The sequence below is a fragment of the Rutilus rutilus genome (assembly GCF_951802725.1).
Source record: "Rutilus rutilus genome assembly, chromosome: 6".
NCBI classification, from domain to species: domain Eukaryota; kingdom Metazoa; phylum Chordata; class Actinopteri; order Cypriniformes; family Leuciscidae; genus Rutilus; species Rutilus rutilus.
Genome location: NC_140214.1, coordinates 65,001 through 90,000, shown reverse-complemented (window position 1 = coordinate 90,000; position 25,000 = coordinate 65,001). Strand labels below are relative to the sequence as shown.

The following is a 25,000-nucleotide window of genomic DNA, read 5'->3' as shown; positions in this document are numbered from 1 at the left end:
CGTCAGGATCGAGAGAAAGATCAGGAACTGGGAGACTAGTCAGGATCGAGGGGAAAGATGAGGAACTGGGAGACTCGTCAGGATCGAGTGAAAGATGAGGAACTGGGAGACTAGTCAGGATCGAGGGAAAGATGAGGAACTGGGAGACTCGTCAGGATCGAGTGAAAGATGAGGAACTGGGAGACTAGTCAGGATTGAGGGAAAGATGAGCAACTGGGAGACTAGTCAGGATCGAGAGAAAGATGAGGAACTGGGAGAGTCGTCAGGATCGAGGGAAAGATGAGGAACTGGGAGACTCGTCAGGGTCGAGGGAAAGATGAGGAACTGGGAGACTCGTCAGGATCGAGAGAAAGATCAGGAACTGGGAGACTCGTCAGGATCGAGAGAAAGATCAGGAACTGGGAGACTAGTCAGGATCGAGGGGAAAGATGAGGAACTGGGAGACTCGTCAGGATTGAGAGAAAGATGAGGAACTGGGAGACTAGTCAGGATCGAGGGGAAAGATGAGGAACTGGGAGACTCGTCAGGATCGAGAGAAAGATGAGGAACTGGGAGACTCGTCAGGATCGAGAGAAAGATGAGGAACTGGGAGACTCATCAGGATCGAGGGAAAGATGAGGAACTGGGAGACTAGTCAGGATCGAGAGAAAGATGAGGAACTGGGAGACTAGTCAGGATCGAGGGGAAAGATGAGGAACTGGGAGACTCGTCAGGATCGAGAGAAAGATGAGGAACTGGGAGACTCGTCAGGATCGAGAGAAAGATGAGGAACTGGGAGACTCATCAGGATCGAGGGAAAGATGAGGAACTGGGAGACTCGTCAGGATCGAGAGAAAGATGAGGAACTGGGAGACTCGTCAGGATAGAGGGAAAGATGAGGAACTGGGAGACTCGTCAGGATTGAGAGAAAGATGAGGAACTGGGAGACTAGTCAGGATCGAGGGGAAAGATGAGGAACTGGGAGACTCGTCAGGATCGAGAGAAAGATGAGGAACTGGGAGACTCGTCAGGATCGAGAGAAAGATGAGGAACTGGGAGACTCATCAGGATCGAGGGAAAGATGAGGAACTGGGAGACTAGTCAGGATCGAGAGAAAGATGAGGAACTGGGAGAGTCGTCAGTATCGAGAGAAAGATGAGGAACTGGGAGACTCGTCAGGGTCGAGGGAAAGATGAGGAACTGGGAGACTCGTCAGGATCGAGGGAAAGATGAGGAACTGGGAGACTCGTCAGGATCGAGAGAAAGATGAGGAACTGGGAGAATAGTCAGGATCGAGGGGAAAAATGAGGAACTGGGAGACTCGTCAGGATCGAGTGAAAGATGAGGAACTGGGAGACTAGTCAGGATCGAGAGAAAGATGAGCAACTGGGAGAGTCATCAGGATCGAGAGAAAGATGAGGAACTGGGAGACTCGTCAGGGTCGAGGGAAAGATGAGGAACTGGGAGACTCGTCAGGGTCGAGGGAAAGATGAGGAACTGGGAGACTCGTCAGGATCGAGAGAAAGATCAGGAACTGGGAGACTAGTCAGGATCAAGGGGAAAGATGAGGAACTGGGAGACTCGTCAGGATCGAGTGAAAGATGAGGAACTGGGAGACTAGTCAGGATCGAGGGAAAGATGAGCAACTGGGAGACTAGTCAGGATCGAGAGAAAGATGAGGAACTGGGAGAGTCATCAGGATCGAGGGAAAGATGAGGAACTGGGAGACTCGTCAGGGTCGAGGGAAAGATGAGGAACTGGGAGACTCGTCAGGATCGAGAGAAAGATGAGGAACTGGGAGACTAGTCAGGATCGAGGGGAAAGATGAGGAACTGGGAGACTCGTCAGGATCGAGAGAAAGATGAGGAACTGGGAGACTCGTCAGGATCGAGGGAAAGATGAGGAACTGGGAGACTCGTCAGGATCGAGGGGAAAGATGAGGAACTGGGAGACTCGTCAGGATCGAGGGGAAAGATGAGGAACTGGGAGACTAGTCAGGATCGAGGGAAAGATGAGGAACTGGGAGACTCGTCAGGATAGAGGGAAAGATGAGGAACTGGGAGACTCGTCAGGATCGAGAGAAAGATGAGGAACTGGGAGACTAGTCAGGATTGAGGGGAAAGATGAGGAACTGGGAGACTCGTCAGGATCGAGAGAAAGATGAGGAACTGGGAGACTCGTCAGGATCGAGAGGAAAGATGAGGAACTGGGAGACTCGTCAGGGTCGAGGGGAAAGATGAGGAACTGGGAGACTCGTCAGGATCGAGGGAAAGATGAGGAACTGGGAGACTCGTCAGGATCGAGGGGAAAGATGAGGAACTGGGAGACTCGTCAGGGTCGAGGGAAAGATGAGGAACTGGGAGACTCGTCAGGGTCGAGGGAAAGATGAGGAACTGGGAGACTAGTCAGGATCGAGGGGAAAGATGAGGAACTGGGAGACTAGTCAGGATCGAGGGAAAGATGAGGAACTGGGAGACTAGTCAGGATCGAGGGAAAGATGAGGAACTGGGAGACTAGTCAGGATCGAGGGAAAGATGAGGAACTGGGAGACTCGTCAGGATCGAGGGAAAGATGAGGAACTGGAAGACTCGTCAGGATCGAGGGAAAAATGAATGTACAGAGTCACTCTTGATGAAAACCTGTTCTGGACCTCAGACTGGGGCGACGGTTCATCTTCCAGCAGGACAACGACCCTCAGCACAGAGCCAAGATAACAGAGCAGTGGCCACGGGACAACTCTGGGACTGTCCTTGAGTGGCCCACCAACAGCCCAGACTCGAACCCGATTGAGAGATCTGAAAATGGCTGTGCATCGACGCTCCCCATCCAACCTGATGGAGCTTGAGAGGTTCTGCAAAGAAGAATGGGAGAAACTGCCCCAAAATAGGTGTGCCAAGCTTGCAGCATCATACTCAAAAACACTTGAGGCTGTAATTGGTGCCAAAGGCGCTTCAACAAAGAATTGAGCAAAGGCTGTGAATACTTATGTACATAAGTACATTTTTTGTTTTTAAATTTCAAACAAACTTCTTTCACATTGTCATTATGGAATATGGTTTGTGGAATTTTGAGGAAGATAATGAATTTAATCCATTTTGGAATAAGGCTGTAACATAACAAAATGTGGAAAAAGTGAAGCACTGTGAATACTTTCCGGATGCACTGTAAATACAAGTACACACACACACACAAACACACTCTCACACAGAGCTTTTTCAGTATTTGAAGCGTGTGAAGGGGGATGAGGCAGCAGGACTCTCTTCTCCTCTGGTGTTTCTGTCCTCAGGCTCTAGATGATCTAGATCACACACACACACACATACTCACACACACTCACTCGAGCTGTTTCTCTCCTCAGGCTCTAGATGGCACTGTGGACTCGAGCTCTCTGTTCTCCTGTCAGCTGGAGGCCCGTCACACACACACACACATACTGACCCAGAGACGCCTGGAGGATCTGATGCGCTCGCGAGACCGACTGCAGGACGAGCTGCGGGACGCAGAGGAGCACAGAGAGACCACACACACACACAACCAGGTGAGCAAACACACACACACAGCCAGGTGAGCACACGCACAGACACACACACACACACAACCAGGTGAGCATACACACACACACACACAGCCAGGTGAGCACACGCATAGACATACACACACACACACACACACACAGCCAAGTGAGCACACTCACAGACACACACAACAAGGTGCGTCATTTACCAGCTCAGTCTCTTGGTACCGGCCGCTCAGAGACGTGTGACGCTGCTCTTAGAAACATGAAGTCTTTCTCATCTGTGTATCCGCTCCTGTAGGGGTTAGGGTAACACACACGCACACACACACACACACACACACACCAGGCTCCACTCTTCAGGGGGAAGAAATATTCATATGAGAAACTCTGGCATTTGTTTTTCTGAATAGGAACATGTGTTTTGAGTTTTTCGGGATCAGTGTTTTCTCAGCATGTTCTGTGTGAGTGTATCTTGTTGTTCTGTAATAATACATATTGCTCATTCAAGTATATTTTTCTCAGAAGAGCAGCAGGTTGCACCAGTGTGAAATCCCTATTGGTGATATTTATGAAGTAAACAAAATAAGACCAATCATTCTTATTATATTTTAAACTCTCGTTTTCTGATTGGCTAGAGAAGTTTACATTTACATTTACATTTAGGGATCAGACACACACAACAAGTTGAGATTATAGTTCCAGGACTCTCGTCATGTAGACGATCACATGCTCTCTGGGTTTATTGTGTACAGATGTTTGAGGCATCATGTAAACGCTCTCAGTGTGTGTGTTTCTGTGTTTCTGTGCAGGATCTGTGTGAGACGCTGGAGCAGCTGCGGTCTGAGCTGCGGGTGAAAGTGTGTGAGCTGAAAGACCGTGAGGCCGAAACACACTCCGACATCAGCGACAGAGACGAGACCATCACACAGCTACAGCAGAGCTTACGCCGCAAACACACACTGCTGCAGGTCACACACACACACACACACACACACACACACACACACACACACACACACACACGCACACTCACTGCTGCAGGTCACACACACACACACACACACACACACACACTCACTCACTGCTGCAGGTCACACACACACACTCACTGCTGCAGGTCACACACACACACACACACACTCACTCACTGCTGCAGGTCACACACACACACTCACTGCTGCAGGTCACACACACACACACACACACACACACCCACTCACTGCTGCAGGTCACACACACACACACACACACACACACACACACACACACACACACACACACACACACACACACACACACACACACTCACTCACTGCTGCAGGTCACACACACACACACACACACTCACTCACTCACTGCTGCAGGTCACACACACACACACACACACACACACACACTCACTCACTGCTGCAGGTCACACACACACACACACACACACACACACACACACACACACACACACACACACTCACTCACTCACTGCTGCAGGTCACACACACACACATACACACACACACACTCACTCACTGCTGCACACTTACTGTGTTTGTTTCAGGAGTATTCAGAGCTGCTGAACTCCAGCGGAGTCTCAGAGAGAGACACACTGCTGCACGCACTCAGGAGTCGCATCCGAGACCGAGACGCCGCTCTGGAGGTGTGTGTGTGTGTGTGTGTGTGTAGTGGCCGCAGATCTCATGTGTAGCTCCGCCCACTGCCTGATCTTATTGGGGCAAAATCTGAGCTGTATATGTTCTGATTGGTTGTAATTTGAATTCATGAGAGCCTGAAGACGCTTAAATAAAGAAACACTTGTGTTATTGTATCATACTGTATCTTTCACACTATCAGTGCGCCTGCTGTGATGTCACTGTGATGAGCTGCTATTTTATTAAAGGGTTAGTTCACTCAAAAATGAAAATTAGCCCATGATTTACTCATTCTCAAGTCATCCTAGGTGTATATGACTTTCTTCTTTCAGACGAATACAGTCGGAGTTATATTATTAAAATGTCTGGATAGATGCATATGATGGATAGATGCACTTTTATGATGGATGGATGCACTTTTATGGACTTCAAAACAGAAACAGCCATTCACTGCATTATAAAGCTTTTAATTATTAAGCTTTTAAAACATTTTTTAATATAACTCTGACTGTATTCGTCTGAAAGAAGAAAGTCATATACAACTAGGATGGCTTGAGAGTGAGTAAATCATGGGCTAATTTTCATTTTTGGGTGAACTTTCCCTTTAAGTGATCAGATGCACCATTCTGATTTTCTGCAGATGTAGCTGTAACGGTCGTGTGTGTGTTTCAGCGCTCGATCGATGGGAAGTTCTGCTGTAACGTGTATGTGTGTGTGTGTTTCAGCGCTCGATCGATGAGAAGTTCCTCTGTCTGGAGGAGAAAGACGCTGAAGTGCATCGACTGCAGCTGATGCTGCGCGACAAAGACAGAGACCTGGAGAGACTGCGCTGCGTCCTCAACAACACCAACGACACCGTCACGGTGTGTGTCATCATCAGCCGTCACACGCACACTGCTGAGCTGTGATGAACTCTCTGAATGTGTGTGTGTGTGTGTGTGCAGGGTCTGGATGCTCTGGTGCGCAGTAAAGAGCTGGAATTAGAGAGAACACTGGAAATGTGCCGAAAGCTGGAGTGGATGAAACAGCAGAGCGATGAGAAACACACACTCGCTGTTCGAGAGAGAGACGGCACCATCCAGCGGCTGCAAATGGCTCTACACACACACAGCAAAGAGACCGAGGTAAACGCACTCTCTAGGCTTGAGTCAGATACAAACACATAATTACTGCGTTGCATTTACACACAGCACATCATTACCGCGGTACATTTACACACGGCACATCATTACCACGGTACATTTACACACAGCACATCATTACCGCGGTACATTTACACACAGCACATCATTACCGTGGTAAATTTACACACAGCACATCATTACCGCGGTACATTTACACACAGCACATCATTACCATGGTACATTTACACACGGCACATCATTACCACGGTACATTTACACACAGCACATCATTACCGCGGTACATTTACACACAGCACATCATTACCGCGGTACATTTACACACGGCACATCATTACCACGGTACATTTACACACAGCACATCATTACCGCGGTACATTTACACACAGCACATCATTACCGTGGTAAATTTACACACAGCACATCATTACCGTGGTAAATTTACACACAGCACATCATTACCGCGGTACATTTACACACAGCACATCATTACCGCGGTACATTTACACACAGCACATCATTACCATGGTACATTTACACACAGCACATCATTCAACAGGCTTAACCTGCGGCAGCTGAGTGTCAGTCTGTGTGTTACAGGAGCTCCGGTCAGTGTTGTTGGGAAAGCTGTCGGCCACTGATGTCCTGCAGGAACTCCAGTCTCATCTCTCCACGAGAGAGCGTCTGTTTCAGGAAGTGATGTCAGAGCGCAGTCTCCAGCTGCAGGAACACCACACACACCTGACGGAGCTGCTCGACACCATTAGCTCCAAAGACCAGGAGATGAAGGTGCCGATGATCAGCAGTTATCATGTTCTGTCCTGTGTGCTGGTCTCTTCGTGTCTCCCATGTTCCCTCAGGATTTCCTCATGTTCTGTCCTGTGTGCTGGTCTCCTCCTGTTTCCCATGTTCCCTCAGGATTTCCTCATGTTCTGTCCTGTGTGCTGGTCTCCTCATGTCTCCCGTGTTCCCTCAGGATTTCCTAATGTTCTGTCCCGTGTGCTGGTCTCCTCATGTCTCCCGTGTTCCCTCAGGATTTCCTCATGTTCTGTCCTGTGTGCTGGTCTCCTCATGTCTCCCGTGTTCCCTCAGGATTTCCTCATGTTCTGTCCTGTGTGCTGGTCTCCTCATGTCTCCAGTGTTCCCTCAGGATTTCCTCATGTTCTGTCCTGTGTGCTGGTCTCTTCATGTTTCCCAAGTTCCCTCAGGATTTCCTCATGTTCTGTCCCGTGTGCTGGTTTCTTCAAGTCTCCAGTGTTCCCTCAGGATTTCCTCATGTTCTGTCCTGTGTGCTGGTCTCCTCATGTCTCCCGTGTTTCCTCAGGATTTCCTCATGTTCTGTCCTGTGTGCTGGTCTCCTCATGTCTCCAGTGTTCCCTCAGGATTTCCTCATGTTCTGTCCTGTGTGCTGGTCTCCTCATGTCTCCCGTGTTCCCTCAGGATTTCCTCATGTTCTGTCCTGTGTGCTGGTCTCCTCATGTCTCCCGTGTTCCCTCAGGATTTCCTTATGTTCTGTCCTGTGTGCTGGTCTCCTCATGTCTCCAGTGTTCCCTCAGGATTTCCTCATGTTCTGTCCTGTGTGCTGGTCTCCTCATGTCTCCAGTGTTCCCTCAGGATTTCCTGATGTTCTGTCCTGTGTGCTGGTCTCCTCATGTCTCCAGTGTTCCCTCAGGATTTCCTCATGTTCTGTCCTGTGTGCTGGTCTCTTCATGTTTCCCATGTTCCCTCAGGATTTCCTCATTTTCTGTCCCGTGTGCTGGTTTCTTCAAGTCTCCCGTGTTCCCTAGGGATTTCCTCATGTTCTGTCCTGTGTGCTGGTCTCCTCATGTCTCTAGTGTTCCCTCAGGATTTCCTGATGTTTTGTCCTGTGTGCTGGTCTCCTCATGTCTCCCGTGTTCCCTCAGGATTTCCTCATGTTTGTCCTGTGTGCTGGTTTCTTCAAGTCTCCCATGTTCCCTCAGGATTTCCTCATGTTCTGTCCTGTGTGCTGGTCTCCTCATGTCTCCCGTGTTCCCTCAGGATTTCCTCATGTTTGTCCTGTGTGCTGGTCTCTTCATGTCTCCCGTGTTCCCTCAGGATTTCCTCATGTTCTGTCCTGTGTGCTGGTCTCCTCATGTCTCCCATGTTCCCTCAGGATTTCCTCATGTTCTGTCCTGTGTGCTGGTCTCTTCATGTTTCCCATGTTCCCTCAGGATTTCCTCATGTTCTGTCCTGTGTGCTGGTCTCCTCATGTCTCCAGTGTTCCCTCAGGATTTCCTCATGTTCTGTCCTGTGTGCTGGTCTCCTCATGTCTCCCGTGTTCCCTCAGGATTTCCTCATGTTCTGTCCTGTGTGCTGGTCTCTTCATGTTTCCAATGTTCCATCAGGATTTCCTCATGTTCTGTCCCGTGTGCTGGTTTCTTCAAGTCTCCAGTGTTCCCCCAGGATTTCCTCATGTTCTGTCCTGTGTGCTGGTCTCCTCATGTCTCCCGTGTTTCCTCAGGATTTCCTCATGTTCTGTCCTGTGTGCTGGTTTCCTCATGTCTCCCGTGTTCCCTCAGGATTTCCTCATGTTCTGTCCTGTGTGCTGGTCTCTTCATGTCTCCCGTGTTCCCTCAGGATTTCCTCATGTTCTGTCCTGTGTGCTGGTCTCTTCATGTTTCCCATGTTCCCTCAGGATTTCCTCATGTTTGTCCTGTGTGCTGGTCTCTTCATGTCTCCCGTGTTCCCTCAGGATTTCCTCATGTTTGTCCTGTGTGCTGGTCTCTTCATGTCTCCCGTGTTGCCTCAGGATTTCCTCATGTTCTGTCCTGTGTGCTGGTCTCTTCATGTTTCCCATGTTCCCTCAGGATTTCCTCATGTTCTGTCCTGTGTGCTGGTCTCCTCATGTCTCCCATGTTCCCTCAGGATTTCCTCATGTTCTGTCCTGTGTGCTGGTCTCCTCATGTCTCCCGTGTTCCCTCAGGATTTCCTCATGTTCTGTCCTGTGTGCTGGTCTCTTCATGTTTCCCATGTTCCCTCAGGATTTCCTCATGTTCTGTCCCGTGTGCTGGTTTCTTCAAGTCTCCAGTGTTCCCTCAGGATTTCCTCATGTTCTGTCCTGTGTGCTGGTCTCCTCATGTCTCCCGTGTTTCCTCAGGATTTCCTCATGTTCTGTCCTGTGTGCTGGTCTCCTCATGTCTCCCGTGTTTCCTCAGGATTTCCTCATGTTCTGTCCTGTGTGCTGGTCTCCTCATGTCTCCCGTGTTCCCTCAGGATTTCCTCATGTTCTGTCCTGTGTGCTGGTCTCTTCATGTTTCCCATGTTCCCTCAGGATTTCCTCATGTTCTGTCCTGTGTGCTGGTCTCCTCATGTCTCCCATGTTCCCTCAGGATTTCCTCATGTTCTGTCCTGTGTGCTGGTCTCCTCATGTCTCCCGTGTTCCCTCAGGATTTCCTCATGTTCTGTCCTGTGTGCTGGTCTCTTCATGTTTCCCATGTTCCCTCAGGATTTCCTCATGTTCTGTCCCGTGTGCTGGTTTCTTCAAGTCTCCAGTGTTCCCTCAGGATTTCCTCATGTTCTGTCCTGTGTGCTGGTCTCCTCATGTCTCCCGTGTTTCCTCAGGATTTCCTCATGTTCTGTCCTGTGTGCTGGTCTCCTCATGTCTCCCGTGTTTCTTCAGGATTTCCTCATGTTCTGTCCTGTGTGCTGGTCTCCTCATGTCTCCCGTGTTCCCTCAGGATTTCCTCATGTTCTGTCCTGTGTGCTGGTCTCCTCATGTCTCCCGTGTTCCCTCAGGATTTCCTTATGTTCTGTCCTGTGTGCTGGTCTCCTCATGTCTCCAGTGTTCCCTCAGGATTTCCTCATGTTCTGTCCTGTGTGCTGGTCTCCTCATGTCTCCCGTGTTCCCTCAGGATTTCCTTATGTTCTGTCCTGTGTGCTGGTCTCCTCATGTCTCCAGTGTTGCCTCAGGATTTCCTCATGTTCTGTCCTGTGTGCTGGTCTCCTCATGTCTCCAGTGTTCCCTCAGGATTTCCTCATGTTCTGTCCTGTGTGCTGGTCTCTTCATGTTTCCCATGTTCCCTCAGGATTTCCTCATTTTCTGTCCCGTGTGCTGGTTTCTTCAAGTCTCCCGTGTTCCCTAGGGATTTCCTCATGTTCTGTCCTGTGTGCTGGTCTCCTCATGTCTCCAGTGTTCCCTCAGGATTTCCTGATGTTCTGTCCTGTGTGCTGGTCTCCTCATGTCTCCCGTGTTCCCTCAGGATTTCCTCATGTTTGTCCTGTGTGCTGGTTTCTTCAAGTCTCCCATGTTCCCTCAGGATTTCCTCATGTTCTGTCCTGTGTGCTGGTCTCCTCATGTCTCCCGTGTTCCCTCAGGATTTCCTCATGTTTGTCCTGTGTGCTGGTCTCTTCATGTCTCCCGTGTTCCCTCAGGATTTCCTCATGTTCTGTCCTGTGTGCTGGTCTCCTCATGTCTCCCGTGTTCCCTCAGGATTTCCTCATGTTCTGTCCTGTGTGCTGGTCTCCTCATGTCTCCCGTGTTCCCTCAGGATTTCCTCATGTTCTGTCCTGTGTGCTGGTCTCCTCATGTCTCCCGTGTTCCCTCAGGATTTCCTCATGTTCTGTCCTGTGTGCTGGTCTCCTCATGTCTCCCGTGTTCCCTCAGGATTTCCTCATGTTCTGTCCTGTGTGCTGGTCTCCTCATGTCTCCCGTGTTCCCTCAGGATTTCCTCATGTTTGTCCTGTGTGCTGGTCTCTTCATGTCTCCCGTGTTCCCTCAGGATTTCCTCATGTTCTGTCCTGTGTGCTGGTCTCCTCATGTCTCCCGTGTTCCCTCAGGATTTCCTCATGTTCTGTCCTGTGTGCTGGTCTCCTCATGTCTCCAGTGTTCCCTCAGGATTTCCTCATGTTTGTCCTGTGTGCTGGTTTCTTCAAGTCTCCCATGTTCCCTCAGGATTTCCTCATGTTCTGTCCTGTGTGCTGGTCTCCTCATGTTTCCCGTGTTCCCTCAGGATTACGGGGAGAGGTTGGGACGGGTGATATCCGAGCGATCTGCTCAGTTGCAGGAGTTGCGTCAGCAGCTGTCGTCACGGGAACAGGAGCTGCACGATGTGAACCGGGAGAGAGAGAGAGATGTTCCTGCGGTCCGAGAACTGAAGAGACTCCAGAACGTCCTCAAGGAGAAAGACTCCTTCATACAGGTCAGAGAAAACACATTTACACAAGCTGCTCTTGACTGTGTTCATCACTGTAATGATTATTTAAGTCATTATTTGTTCAAGTCATGAGCATTTTGGGCTAAATTTGTGTAAGTGATTTTGAAACTTAATGCCCTAAAACAGACTTAATTTTATAATAAAAAAAATAAAAAAAATTGTTATTAAATAATTGTTTTTGTATTTTTACAATATCAAAACCGTGGTACAGGTGTCTAATGACAGCACATACAATCATCCATAAACTGGTAGTTAAAGTATCGGGTGAAGGGTAATAGCAAAAAAAAACAAGAGTGAAGAAATAAAGACATTCAACATTCATTCTCAAGAAAGTTCCAAAGAGGGGACCAAATACGCCAGAAATCATTAGACCTCCGGCGTAAGTCACAAGTTAGCTTTTCTAAAGGGAGAAAAATAGCAATTTGATTCATCCACATATTAACAGAAGGGAAATGAGGAGTGGACCACAACAGGAGTATACATTTTCTCGCTAAGTAGGTACAAAGATGTAAAACACATTCTAGATCATGGCTGAGGTGTAATTCCGCTTTATAATTCAGGAGATAGATACTCGGGGATAGAGCAAAAGATTTACCAGTAATCCTCTGAAAAATGTTATGTATTTCTTTCCAGTACACCTTGATCATGTCACAGCTCCAAAACATATGCATCACTGTGCCAATATTAGACTTACACTTGAAACAAAATTGTGAAACATTAGGAAAAATCTTATGGAGACGAACCGGTGTTAAATAAGTCCTGTAAATGAACTTAAAGTTTTGCTCGTGATTCAGTATTGAAGCCCCTCTAAAAAAGACACCGGAGCAGATCGATTGCCACGCCTCATCACTGAAATTTGTCTCAAAGTCTTTTTCCCATATCGATTTCAGAGGGTGAAAGGAGGAAGGCCCGACATTAGATAACATATTATAAAAAACTAATCTTCCTTTTGAGGGAAATTGAAGAATGCAATTGTTTTTCTATATCAGAAAGATCAAAACGTATTCTATCATCCTTTAAAAAGTGATTCCAGAAAATGTCTTAGTTGCAAGAATTTGTAGAAATCATTATTGTGTAAATTAAATTGCTGTTTTAATAACTGAAATGATTTCAGATTGCCCTTGTCAAATAACTGGTCAAGCTCCAAAATTCCCCTCAGTCTCCATGATCGAAGACCAATGTTCTGAATAGCAGGGGGTAGATCAGGATTGGATGAAATAGGAGATTTTAAAGATAAAATATATGGAATATTCAGATACTTCAAAACATCTTTCCAAGCCAGGAGAGTGTTTGAAACCGTATAAATATTGGACACTGATTCGATTTTATGTACACTGTAAATAAATGGTAAAGTACATAACAAGTTTGGGAAACATCTCGAAGACTCAATTCCTACCCACCATGAATCCATTCTATTAAGAAACCAATTTATCATATTTTTGATCTGGGCAGACCAAAAATATAACTGGAAGTTAGGGAGTGAGACCCCTCCTAGTTCTCTGGGTTTCAGTAAAGTAGAAAATTTTAGTCTAGGCTTTTTTTTATTCCAAATAAATTTTGATATGATAGAATTTATTTTTTTAAAGAAAGCAACAGTCAAATAGCAGGGCAAACTTTGAAATAGAAAATTCAACCTGGGAAGAATGTTCATCCTTATTACATTAACCTTGCCCAGATATGAAATGGGGAGATTTGACCAGTCGGACAAGTCCTGACTAATTTTGGTAATTAAAGGGGTGTAATTAGCCTTGAATAAATCACACAAATCGGGTGTAATATTTATTCCCAAATATTGAAAACCAGAGGGAGCTAGGCGAAACGGGGACCCCAAACCAGCTTCAGTGGGAGCATACAAGTACAAGGCCTGAGATTTATTTAGGTTAATTTTATATCCTGAAAATGTGCTATATTCTCCGATAATGGAAAGAATTGCATCAACCGAAGTCTCAGGGTATTTAAAATATAATAACACATCGTCGGCATAAAGTGAAATACGATGCTCATCTGAGCCAACTCTAATACCCAGTATGCCTGTATTTGCCCTCATTACTGCAGCCAGGGGTTCGATGACCAAAGAAAATAAAAGAGGTGAGAGAGGACAGCCTTGACGGCAGCCTCTGCCAACAGGAAATCTACTAGATATTAGCCAGTTTGTATTAACCGCCGCCATAGGCTGGGAATATAACAGTTTAATCAAGTTAATGAAATTTTGTCCTAGATTTATCTTCTCTAATACAGCGAAAAGGAAAGGCCACTCCACCCTATCAAATGCCTTTTGTCTTGCCCAAAGTGGGGTCTTTGGTCACATGTACATGATCTAGAATATTCAGTAGTCTACGAATATTATCAGAGCCATATCTAGATTTTACAAATCCGGTCTGGTCTGGCGAGACGACAGAGGGAAGAACAGATTCAAGGCGCCGAGCTATGGCTTTAGTCACAATTTTGTAATCTACGTTCAATAAACTAATCGGGCGGTAAGAGGAACAGTCCAAAGGGTCTTTGTCTTTTTTTAAAATAAGACTGATAATGGCAGAGAACCAAGAATCAGGAATTACATTTAACTCTAAAAGGTTATTAATTGCAGGCATTAAGATTGGATTTATATCCTGCCAGAATTGCTTGTAAAATTCGAGTGGGAACCCGTCTGGGCCTGGAGCTTTACCTGAGGGCATGGATTGAATAGCTTGCCAAATTTCCTCCTTAGTGAAGGGGGCGTTTAAAAGATTTCTATTAGTTTCAGAAACAACAGGAAGAGAAATCTTGCGCAAATAATCTGATAAATCCTCCATCAATGCTCCTTCGCTCTCAGCTTTATATAAAGTCCTATAGAAATCAGAAAAAGTATCATTAATTATCTGGGGATCAAAAGATACACTGCCCTCTGGAGTCCTGATTGCCTTTATAACTCTCTCTTGTTGTACCTTTTTTAGTTGATATGCAAGTAAATGGCTGGCCTTATTTCCAAATGCGTAATATTTTTGCTTACTAAAAAATAGTAATTTCTTAATATGCTCTGTATGGTCTAAATTTAACTTGGCTCTGGCTCTGTTCAAATTAATCCAATTTGTCTGATTTGGTATTTGTTTGTGTTGGCTTTCTAAATGATTTAAATCAGCCTCTAATTCTCTCCTTTTTTGAGTCTTGACTTTACTCACTAAAGAGGTATAGGAGATAATGTGGCCCCGTAGAACCGCTTTAGCAGCATCCCATTTTGTCGCTGAGGAGACAGGAGAGTTTTGGTTGTCCTGCCAGTAATGAACTATTTTCTGCTTAAGGAACGTACAAAAATCATCATTATTCAAATGTGAAGCATTAAACTTCCAATAATTGGATTTAGGAATGGACAAATTAACATCAAGGTCTAAGTAAACAGGACTATGGTCGGAAAAAACGATAGGGCCAATATGGCAAGATTTCACCTGGTGAATACATTCAGACGGTGTAAAGAAATAATCCAACCTAGAATAAGAATTATGAGGGTTAGAATAAAATGTATAATTTCTGTCTTTTGGGTGCAGCTCCCTCCAAATATCTACTAGGCCTAAATCTTTACAAACATTTCGTAAAGAGTGGGAGGATTTATGGCCTGTTAGGGTCTGCGGGGGGGATTTATCCAGGTTATTATCCATTATGGCTATGCAGTTAAAATCGCCGCCCAAGAACCCCAGATTTCCACAAAACCTGTTAAACTGCAAAACTGTCTGGGATATAAAACTAGGGCAGTCAGTATTTGGGGCATATACATTACCAATAGTGAGATGCACTCCAAAAATATAGCCCGAAACTAATACAAACCTCCCTTCAGAGTCAGATTCTACATAATCCAGATTGAATGGGATGTTCTTGTGAATTAAAATTGCTACACCCCTGCTGTTCGATGTGAAAGAAGAGTAATATATCTGACCCACCCAGTCTCTTTTGAGTTTACAATGTTCAGTATCTGACAAATGAGTTTCCTGCAACAGAGCAATGGATACGTGTTCTTTTTTAAGAAATGTCAAAATTTTCTTCTTCTTTATAATATGGCCGATACCCTTCACATTCCAAGTTACAAGCTTGGTAATATCATGCATACAGAAAAGACCAAAAGCAAAATGTTAAGATGCTGATGAGCTGATAAAAGTAAATCTTGCACATAAAAGACACCAAATTTGAACAGAACAGTACCACGAATTGAACGCTGAATTACCCCGAATAAACCCAACCCCCCAGGCCCCATTCCCAAACAATAGGGCACAAATAACAGTCACAAAATGAGATGATGAACATAAATAAACCTGTCATCATACTGATGCCACTGAGAAAAATAGCCTCCTCAAGAGTCGCTCCTATATAATCTATAGAATAGAATACGTGTTTTAAATAACTGAACCCACTGATTTAATTAAAAACAATATATATAAAATAATAATAATAATAATAATAATACATTTAAAAAGAAAGAAAGAAACGGGAAAGAAAAAGTGGAACAAACGTAGGCTGTCACTACTGCGTCTAGAAGAAAAAAAAACGATCCTACGTAACGAATATTAAAAGCAGCGATGCACAGTAACGGTCTAAAAATAGATTAAAATAAATAAATAAAATAAAATAAATAAAAATGTTTTAATTAAAAATAAAAATCTAAACTTACAAGTCTGGTGGGTTCAAAAAGAAATATAATCCTCCAGGAAATAAGGGCTACATTACAGCAGGTCAGAGTTATCTGTCCAGAGAGTCCAGAAAAGCCTTAGCCGAGTTCGGATCATCGAACAAGCGAATCTTCCCCATGTGTAAGCACCTGAGCCGGGCAGGGTAGGCGAATCCGCGATATAAGCCACGAGAGGCCATAGTCTTGACCACTGAGCTGAATTCGCGACGTTTCTGCAGAACACTGGTAGATAAGTCCGAATAAAACCGAAGCTCCGCGCCCTCGTGGTTAATCGTCTTCTTCAACGCTGCTCTGAGAACAGTTTCATTTTCGGTAAACCGCAAGAAACGAATCAGAACACTCCTCGGGGATGAATTCAGATTAACGTTACTGGGTGCAAAAGTAGGAGATTGATGGGCCCTCTCGATATCCAAGGCGAGAGAATCCGTGGGCAAATCTAGCCATTTGGGGATAGAGGAACGGAGAAACGACGTGAGCGGACCGGAGCCTTCCGCTCCTTCTGGTAGACCAACTATTCTCAAATTCTTTCGTCGACCTCTGTTCTCTAAGTCGTCCACTTTTGACTGAAGTTCGAATCGAATCGGGCATTTATATAGCGCTTTCATATGTACTACTGTACACCCAAAGCGCTTTACAATCATGTCAGGGGATCTCTCCTCAACCACCACCAGTGTGCAGCATCCACTTGGATGATGCGACGGCAGCCACAGTACAACGGCACCAGTGCGCTCACCACACACCGGATATAGGTGGAGAGAGGAGAGAGAGTGATAGAGCCAATTCAATGTAAGGGGATTATTAGGAGGCCATGATTGGTAAGGGCCAATGGTGTGTGGCCATGACACCGGGGTTACACCCCTACTCTTTACGAGAAATGCCATGGGATTTTTAATGACCACAGAGAGTCAGGACCTCGGTTTAACGTCTCATCCGAAGGACGAGAAGTTGTTCCACCTTAGTCAATAAGTTAGCAAGCTGGCCTTCGGACACTGCCGCAGAGTCTTCCGCGGAAGAAATCCTCCCTTCAGCCTCCGTTAGACGAGTCTCAATACCCTCGTCCTCTCAGTGAGGGCCGCGAAAGAGTTTTGTAGCGAGGAAACTGATCCAGCTATTCCCTCCAGCTGATTAGTTATCCCATCGAGACAAGAACCGTTGGCCTTTATTTCAGAGAGTATCAGCGCTATGTCCGATTGGGCCTCCGTTACTTTAGCAATAGTTTCTGTTGGCGACAAGGTGGTCTTCTTTTTGTCCTTTTCTTTTGCCTTCTGCGAACGTGTTGATCCGAAAATCGGAAATTCTTTGTCCAAACTGGGGTCAGACATAATTGACGGTCCGTAAATGAGATAGAGCAATAGATTTGGAGGAAAAAAATGCTAATTAAATAAACATAAGAGAGGAGCAGAGAACTCAAGCAGCCATCTCGCTCTGGGTCACGTGACCACCTCCAACAGACTTAATTTTTACAATTCATTTATCGAGCTTCATCAGATTCACACACTTCTGCTGTTATAGTGTTTTTATTCCTTACTACAGTGATTATTTTCTAATAATTGTATTAATGGATAAACTGCAGTAATGGTGTGTTTTGTGTAAATGTACGGCGGTAATGATGTGTTATGTTTAAATGTACAGCGGTAATGATGTGTTGTGTGTAAATGTACCGTGGTAATGATGTGTTGTTTGTGAATGTACCGTTAATGTACCACGGTAAAGATGTTCTGTGTGTAAATGTACCGCGGTAATGATGTGTTGTGGGTAAATGTACCGTGGTAATGATGTGCTGTGTGTGCAGGAGTTACTGCAGGGTCAGAGCTCCACAACAGCAGAACTGGGTAAGTGTCACCGCTGTACAGTCAACATTTGATCAATTAAAATGATTCTCTTCATTCTGAGTGTGTGTGTGTGTTTACGTTGAGCAGCTGTGTGTACGAGCAGCTCAGGCGATCTAGAGATTCAAGCAGTCAGAGATGAGCTACAGCTGACCCTCAGAAAACAAAGAGAGACTGAGGTAAAACACACATCAAATCATGTCATTTTCATGTCATGTCCTAAACTTTGGAAACGCCAATGTGTTCATTGAATAAATTAGAACGGTTATTTGAATACGTATTACCTTGGTAATGATGTGCCAGGAGCTATATCTATTTCACGATTCTATTTTGTTACAAGAATTCACATAAGGTCCCAAGAATATGCTTTTTTTTGTTTGTTTTCTAGAAATATAATAGATAATGGGTGGATTCAGATAATAGGTGGATTAATGTATGTGGGATGAAAGTGGTTTAGATGGCCAAGCCACATAATGCCAGAATAAAGGCTATAATGGCTGAATACAAACAAAAGAATAACGATAAAAGAATTATGAAGATTCATTGAGTGAGAACAATAGAACATGAATTGAGCAGTTCTCGTCGCCAGGCAGATAACAGACTGCAAATGGGTGTTTAAAGGTCAATAAAATATTTGATTAGCATCTTATCAGCCTTCTCTAAAAACTCACAACATGATCTTAGAAAATGTTTAATAAAATTAATAGTTTTAGAGATATCATCCTCAGATCTGAAATGAAGCATGACCACACTTGTGGCTTCCGTTTAAGTGGTTATAAGTTGTTATACTACATTCACATAACATTTTTATACATTTTAAAATTATATTCTTAATATTTTTATTTTAGGTTTTTTATGTTTGAGCTTATATATCTCTATATTAATAGCAGCCTGAGTAGGCTAATTCTTGAACTGTAAACTGTCGTGTTGGCTTTCTAAATATATGTTGATTATGTGTCTATTCAGAATGACTTATGAGCAGCAACCTTTTTTATTTTGGGTTTGTCATTTATACCCCGCTTGCCAAAATGGGGGGTGTGGGGTAAAGGGTTAATTCAGTAAAGGTTTTGAAATAATTGCCTAATATTAACTCTGCTTTGGGGCTGCAGACTAACCCGAACCACCCAGACTCAGAAGTAATACTGAAATATTGTATGAATTATTCTCAGATTGAGCTCACTAGCTGAAATAAACACTATGGTGGTATGGTAGTGGTTATCAAGCAGGGGGCAATAAAACAAAAACAATACAAAAAAAAGCTTTAAAATAAGCTAAAACAACCAAACATCAAGGCAGTTCTAGACCTAGAAAATCATTTAAACACCATGGATGTTCTTATACATTTAATTAATATACATTTGTCTAATTATATGAAATTATAAAATATTAGTAAAAATCCTTTTCCAGTAAATCATGAACAACTGGAAAAGTCACAGAGCCTTCAAATATTGTTGTGGACAATGGAGGGGTTTGGAGTCAAAATGATTGACAAAAAACTGACCTAATTGTTTCTCTGTCCTTTTGTGTGTGTGTGTGTGTGTGTGTGTGTGTGTAGCGGGAGCTGTCAGAGTTGCGCTCTCTTATGGCTGCGAGGCATCATGACACATTGAGCTCTGATCAGCAGGTAAGGTCATGAATTACCGTCCTGTACTTGAGTGCGAGTAGTATATGTGTGTGTGTACTCATGTTGTGTGTGTGTGTGTGTCAGTGTGTCCTGCAGCAGCTTGTGTCGGAGCAGCAGGCGCTGAATGAAGCTCTGAGAGCCGAGAAGAGTCTTTATCAGTCGCTCAGAGGCGTCCAAAGTCCAGCAGACAGGTCAGAACACAAGCACAGATCCATAATATCAGTGCGTGTGTGTGTGTGTGTGTGTGTGTGTGTGTGTGTGTGTGTGTGTCCATGGCTGCTTTGAGACAATCTACATTGTTAAAAGCGCTATATAAATGAAGATGACTTGACTTGACTTGACTTGACATTGATGATATCCATCACTCATGATGTTGATTTGTCTGTGTATGAATGTGTTGTTGAAATTGTGTTGTTGAAATTGTGCCGTTGAAAATGTTGACAGAATTTCTACCTGAACTCCTCCTTTAAGACCTGAAGCTGTGAATGTTCACAGTGAATGTTCTGTTCTAACCTGTGTGTGTTTGGAGTGAAGGTTCTGTTCTAACCTGTGTGTGTTTGGAGTGAAGGTTCTGTTGTAACCTGTGTGTGTTTGAAGAGAGGGTTCTGTTGTAACCTGTGTGTGTTTGGAGTGAAGGTTCTGTTGTAACCTGTGTGTGTTTGAAGTGAAGGTTCTGTTGTAACCTGTGTGTGTTTGGAGTGAAGGTTCTGTTGTAACCTGTGTGTGGTTGAAGTGAAGGTTCTGTTGTAACCTGTGTGTGTTTGGAGTGAAGGTTCTGTTGTAACCTGTGTGTGTTTGGAGTGAAGGTTCTGTTGTAACCTGTGTGTGTTTGGAGAGAAGGTTCTGTTGTAACCTGTGTGTGGTTGAAGTGAAGGTTCTGTTGTAACCTGTGTGTGTTTGGAGTGAAGGTTCTGTTGTAACCTGTGTGTGTTTGAAGTGAAGGTTCTGTTGTAACCTGTGTGTGTTTGGAGTGAAGGTTCTGTTGTAACCTGTGTGTGGTTGAAGTGAAGGTTCTGTTGTAACCTGTGTGTGTTTGGAGTGAAGGTTCTGTTGTAACCTGTGTGTGTTTGGAGAGAAGGTTCTGTTGTAACCTGTGTGTGTTTGGAGTGAAGGTTCTGTTGTAACCTGTGTGTGGTTGAAGTGAAGGTTCTGTTGTAACCTGTGTGTGTTTGGAGTGAAGGTTCTGTTGTAACCTGTGTGTGTTTGGAGAGAAGGTTCTGTTGTAACCTGTGTGTGTTTGAAGAGAGGGTTCTGTTGTAACCTGTGTGTGTTTGGAGTGAAGGTTCTGTGTGTGTTTGGAGTGAAGGTTCTGTTGTAACCTGTGTGTTTTTGGAGAGAAGGTTCTGTTGTAACCTGTGTGTTTTTGGAGAGAAGGTTCTGTTGTAACCTGTGTGTGTTAGAAGTGAAGGTTCTGTTGTAACCTGTGTGTGTTAGAAGTGAAGGTTCTGTTGTAACCTGTGTGTGGTTGGAGTGAAGGTTCTGTTGTAACCTGTGTGTGTTTGGAGTGAAGGTTCTGTTGTAACCTGTGTGTGTTTGAAGTGAAGGTTCTGTTGTAACCTGTGTGTGGTTGGAGTGAAGGTTCGGTTGTAACCTGTGTGTGGTTGGAGTGAAGGTTCTGTTGTAACCTGTGTGTGTTAGAAGTGAAGGTTCTGTTGTAACCTGTGTGTGGTTGGAGTGAAGGTTCTGTTGTAACCTGTGTGTGGTTGGAGTGAAGGTTCTGTTGTAACCTGTGTGTGTTTGGAGTGAAGGTTCTGTTGTAACCTGTGTGTGGTTGGAGTGAAGGTTCTGTTGTAACCTGTGTGTGTTTGGAGTGAAGGTTCTGTTGTAACCTGTGTGTGTTTGAAGTGAAGGTTCTGTTGTAACCTGTGTGTGGTTGGAGTGAAGGTTCGGTTGTAACCTGTGTGTGGTTGGAGTGAAGGTTCTGTTGTAACCTGTGTGTGTTAGAAGTGAAGGTTCTGTTGTAACCTGTGTGTGGTTGGAGTGAAGGTTCTGTTGTAACCTGTGTGTGGTTGGAGTGAAGGTTCTGTTGTAACCTGTGTGTGTTTGAAGTGAAGGTTCTGTTGTAACCTGTGTGTGGTTGGAGTGAAGGTTCGGTTGTAACCTGTGTGTGTTTGGACTCCAGCAGCGCTGAGAAGACCCGAGCGCTGGACGAACAGCTTGACTCTCTTCAGGCGCTGCGGGAGCTGCTGGTAAACACACTGGAGACGAGTCGACACACAGCGTTGGCGATGGACCGAAACACACTGGAGATGGACCAGGCCGATTATGGAGGTGGGACACGGCAGAATTTGGCCTCCGGGCCTGCGGGGGGCACCGACGCTAATCTGAATGAAGCGCTAGTCCAGCATGAAGGATCATAACCCGCCAGAACTGTGTGTTTGTACAGTATATATGTGTGTGTTTAATCCATTTTACCCAGTAGTCTGCCTGTGAATGGTGTGTGTGGTGTTGATGTTCTGTGTTCATTCATGATTTTGAGTTCACACACTCGAGATCCAGAAATGCCTTTATGTTCCATTTGAATTACACAGACTCGTTTTCTGAGAAGCAAATGTAGAAATATGCTGTTCCTCTGTACTGTGTGTGTGTGTGTGGGTTTCTAACTTTAAGCTCTGTTTCTGTGACACACACTGTACGAGACGATACTTTAGTGCCAAATGACACTGATTTTACTGCATCATTCAGCTTGCTTTGTTCTTGTAACTGCAAAAATGAAATCTATTTCATGTACTTCAAACTGAAAAGAAATAAATCTAAGCAGATTTCTTGGCCGAAACCCTTTTGTATTTTTTATTATTTTATTATTATCTATTTCGAACTGTCAGAAATCCCTCTGAATCAGGATAGTTGCTTCCTCAGATTTCCTCCTCAGATTAAGATGAACGTAAACATCACAGGTGAGTGATGACGCAGTAGAAGACGCCACTAGTCACGTGTTGTTTTGATATATCATTTAACAGTTTAGCAGTCGTTCACACATGCATGCAAAGCGTTCATCACATCTGCATGGCTGTGACTGTGTGTGGTTTGATGACAATATGCAGATTTAAAATCATTAACTAAACTATAAGATGAAACACCAAAGAAAGCATGCGCTGTTGAACTGGTACTGTTCACTGCATTACTCACACTGTATATCGCAGGATTTCACTGCTGGTTTAATGGGCCCCCTCTACTTTGAGTAAGTGAAATTATTTCTGACAGTTTGAGGACATTTACATTTATCCATTTAGCAGACGCTTTTATCCAAAGTGGCTTACGAATGAGAACAATAGAAGCAGATAAACTAACAATAGGACAGCAATATGCAAGTGCTATGACCCTTTTTTAATTTTTTTATAAATAGATATAGAATAGAAGAGAAAGTGTTAGTAATAATGGATCAAGCGTTGCCGAAAGAGATGCAAATTCAACCGTTTCTTGAAAATGGCTACAGACTCAGCCACTTGGGTTGGGTTAGGCAGATCATTCCACCGGCAGGGAACAGTCACGGTGAAGGTCAGAGAAAGAGATTTTGTGCCTCTTTGAGAGGATGCACCACAAGACAACGTTCACTTGCAGAGTGCAAGTTTCTGGATGGCACGTAAGTCTGAAGTAATGAGTTTAGGTAAAAGAGGACCAGGATATAACGTTACTTCAGCTTTAAATAAATATTAAGTCAATCTGATGTTTAGATCCTCTGTCTATCGGTCGCTCATCTCTTTATCAAATAATTCTGAAGGTCACCCTAGGGCAGTCCTATGTACCTCCTGTTGTGCCGGTGGCCATTATTACTGCTGATGGTTTAAACTCTAGCTGAGGCATTGTGAACCTTTGACATCTTAAACTAGCTGAACGAGTGACTTTTATAACACCATCTCTGGGTCTTTGCACCATTATCAATATAAAACACAACATCTATATTTATCTGTCAATATAAAACACTTAATTGATATTTATCTGTCAATATAAATCACTTAATTGATATTTATCTGTCAATATAAAACACAAACTATATTTATCTGTCAATATAAAACACTTCATCTATATTTATCTGTCAATATAAATCACATCATCTATATTTATCTGTCCTGCATGACAACATGCACAAATTTTCCATTCATACAGTTTATCACATTATTGTCTTTAGATCTGAAGATTTAAAGATGCCAATGATCCTTTGAGCATGAGTGGAATAAAGTCACTTTGATCTCTAGTGTAACTGCTTATCTGTAGTTCATAGTTAGTTTCATATTCTAGCAGTACTAAAGTAATCTTTCTTTCTTTCTTCTTTCTTTGCTACTGTAGATTCAGGCCTTTTATGTATCTAGAATGGCAGAGCAGAAAGTAACTGTAAAGGGATTGTTCCCACAGAAATAATCTTTCTGTCATCATTACTCGCCTTATGACTTTCTTTCTTCTGTGAAACACAAAAGAATAGCTTTAGAGAAACACAAACACTGACCTCCAATGACTTTCATTGAATGGTCAAAACAAAACACTGTGACAAATATGTTGTTTTGTCAGTCATAGCGCTTTAGAATGACCGGCTGTGTAAATGATAAGCGAATGTTCTTATAAATAAAGGTCTTGAACTTGAACTTGTTCTGTGTGAACTTTCCCTTTACACTCCTCATGTGAGAGACAGACTGAGGGATGGGAGTGGGGATGAATGAAGGAAGGAAGGAAGGAAGGGAGGAAGGGAGTGGGGATGAAGGGAGGAAGGGAGTGGAGATGAAGGGAGGAAGAGAGTGGGGATGAAGGGAGGAAGAGAGTGGGGATGAAGGAAAGAAGGGAGTGGGGATGAAGGGAGTGGGGATGAAGGGAGAAGGAAGGGAGTGGGGATGAAGGGAGGAAGAGAGTGGGGATGAAGGGAGAAGGAAGGGAGTGGGGATGAAGGGAGGAAGGGAGTGGGGATGAAGGGAGGAAGAGAGTGGGGATGAAGGAAGGAAGAGTGGGGATGAAGGAAGGGAGGAAGGGAGTGGGGAAGAAGGATGGAAGGAAGGAAGGAAGGAAGGAAGGGAGGGAGTGGGGATCGAGGAAGGGAGTGGAGATCGAGGAAGGGAGTGGGGATGAAGAAAGGAAGGGAGTGGGGATGAAGGGAGGAAGGGAGTGGGGATGAAGGATGGAAGGAAGGAAGGAAGGAAGGGAGTGGGGATGAAGGAAGGAAGGGAGTGGGGATGAAGGAAGGAAGGGAGTGGGGATGAAGGAAGGAAGGGAGTGGGGATGAAGGATGGAAGGATGGAAGGAAGGAAGGAAGGAAGGAAGGAAGGAAGGGAGTGGGGATGAAGGATGGAAGGGAGTGGGGATGAAGGAAGGAAGGGAGTGTGGATGAAGGATGGAAGTAAGGAAGGAAGGAAGGAAGGAAGGAAGGAAGGGAGTGGGGATGAAGGAAGGAAGGAAGGGAGTGGGGATGAAGGAAGGAAGGGAGTGGGGATGAAGGAAGGAAGGGAGTG

The 25,000-nt window shown here is 44.6% G+C and overlaps 1 protein-coding gene across 9 annotated transcripts in view; it reads left to right on the top strand.

The window, feature by feature from the left end:
• LOC311292852 (myomegalin) overlaps positions 1-25,000 on the top strand; it is a 95,812-nt gene that overhangs the window by 34,943 nt on the left and 35,869 nt on the right. For 7 of the 9 annotated variants that reach the window (XM_084412669.1, XM_084412668.1, XM_084412666.1 and 4 more), the window contains 12 exons: positions 3,338-3,517; positions 4,306-4,464; positions 5,052-5,150; positions 5,868-6,005; positions 6,087-6,266; positions 6,885-7,073; positions 11,255-11,443; positions 17,905-17,944; positions 18,032-18,120; positions 19,497-19,565; positions 19,650-19,756; positions 21,688-21,836. In XM_084412669.1, coding sequence (XP_084268795.1) covers positions 3,338-3,517; positions 4,306-4,464; positions 5,052-5,150; positions 5,868-6,005; positions 6,087-6,266; positions 6,885-7,073; positions 11,255-11,443; positions 17,905-17,944; positions 18,032-18,120; positions 19,497-19,565; positions 19,650-19,756; positions 21,688-21,836 — 1,588 coding nt within the window. The remainder of the gene's footprint in view (positions 1-3,337; positions 3,518-4,305; positions 4,465-5,051; positions 5,151-5,867; positions 6,006-6,086; positions 6,267-6,884; positions 7,074-11,254; positions 11,444-17,904; positions 17,945-18,031; positions 18,121-19,496; positions 19,566-19,649; positions 19,757-21,687; positions 21,837-25,000) is intronic. The other 2 variants (XM_084412670.1, XM_084412663.1) reach the window with 1 other exon arrangement.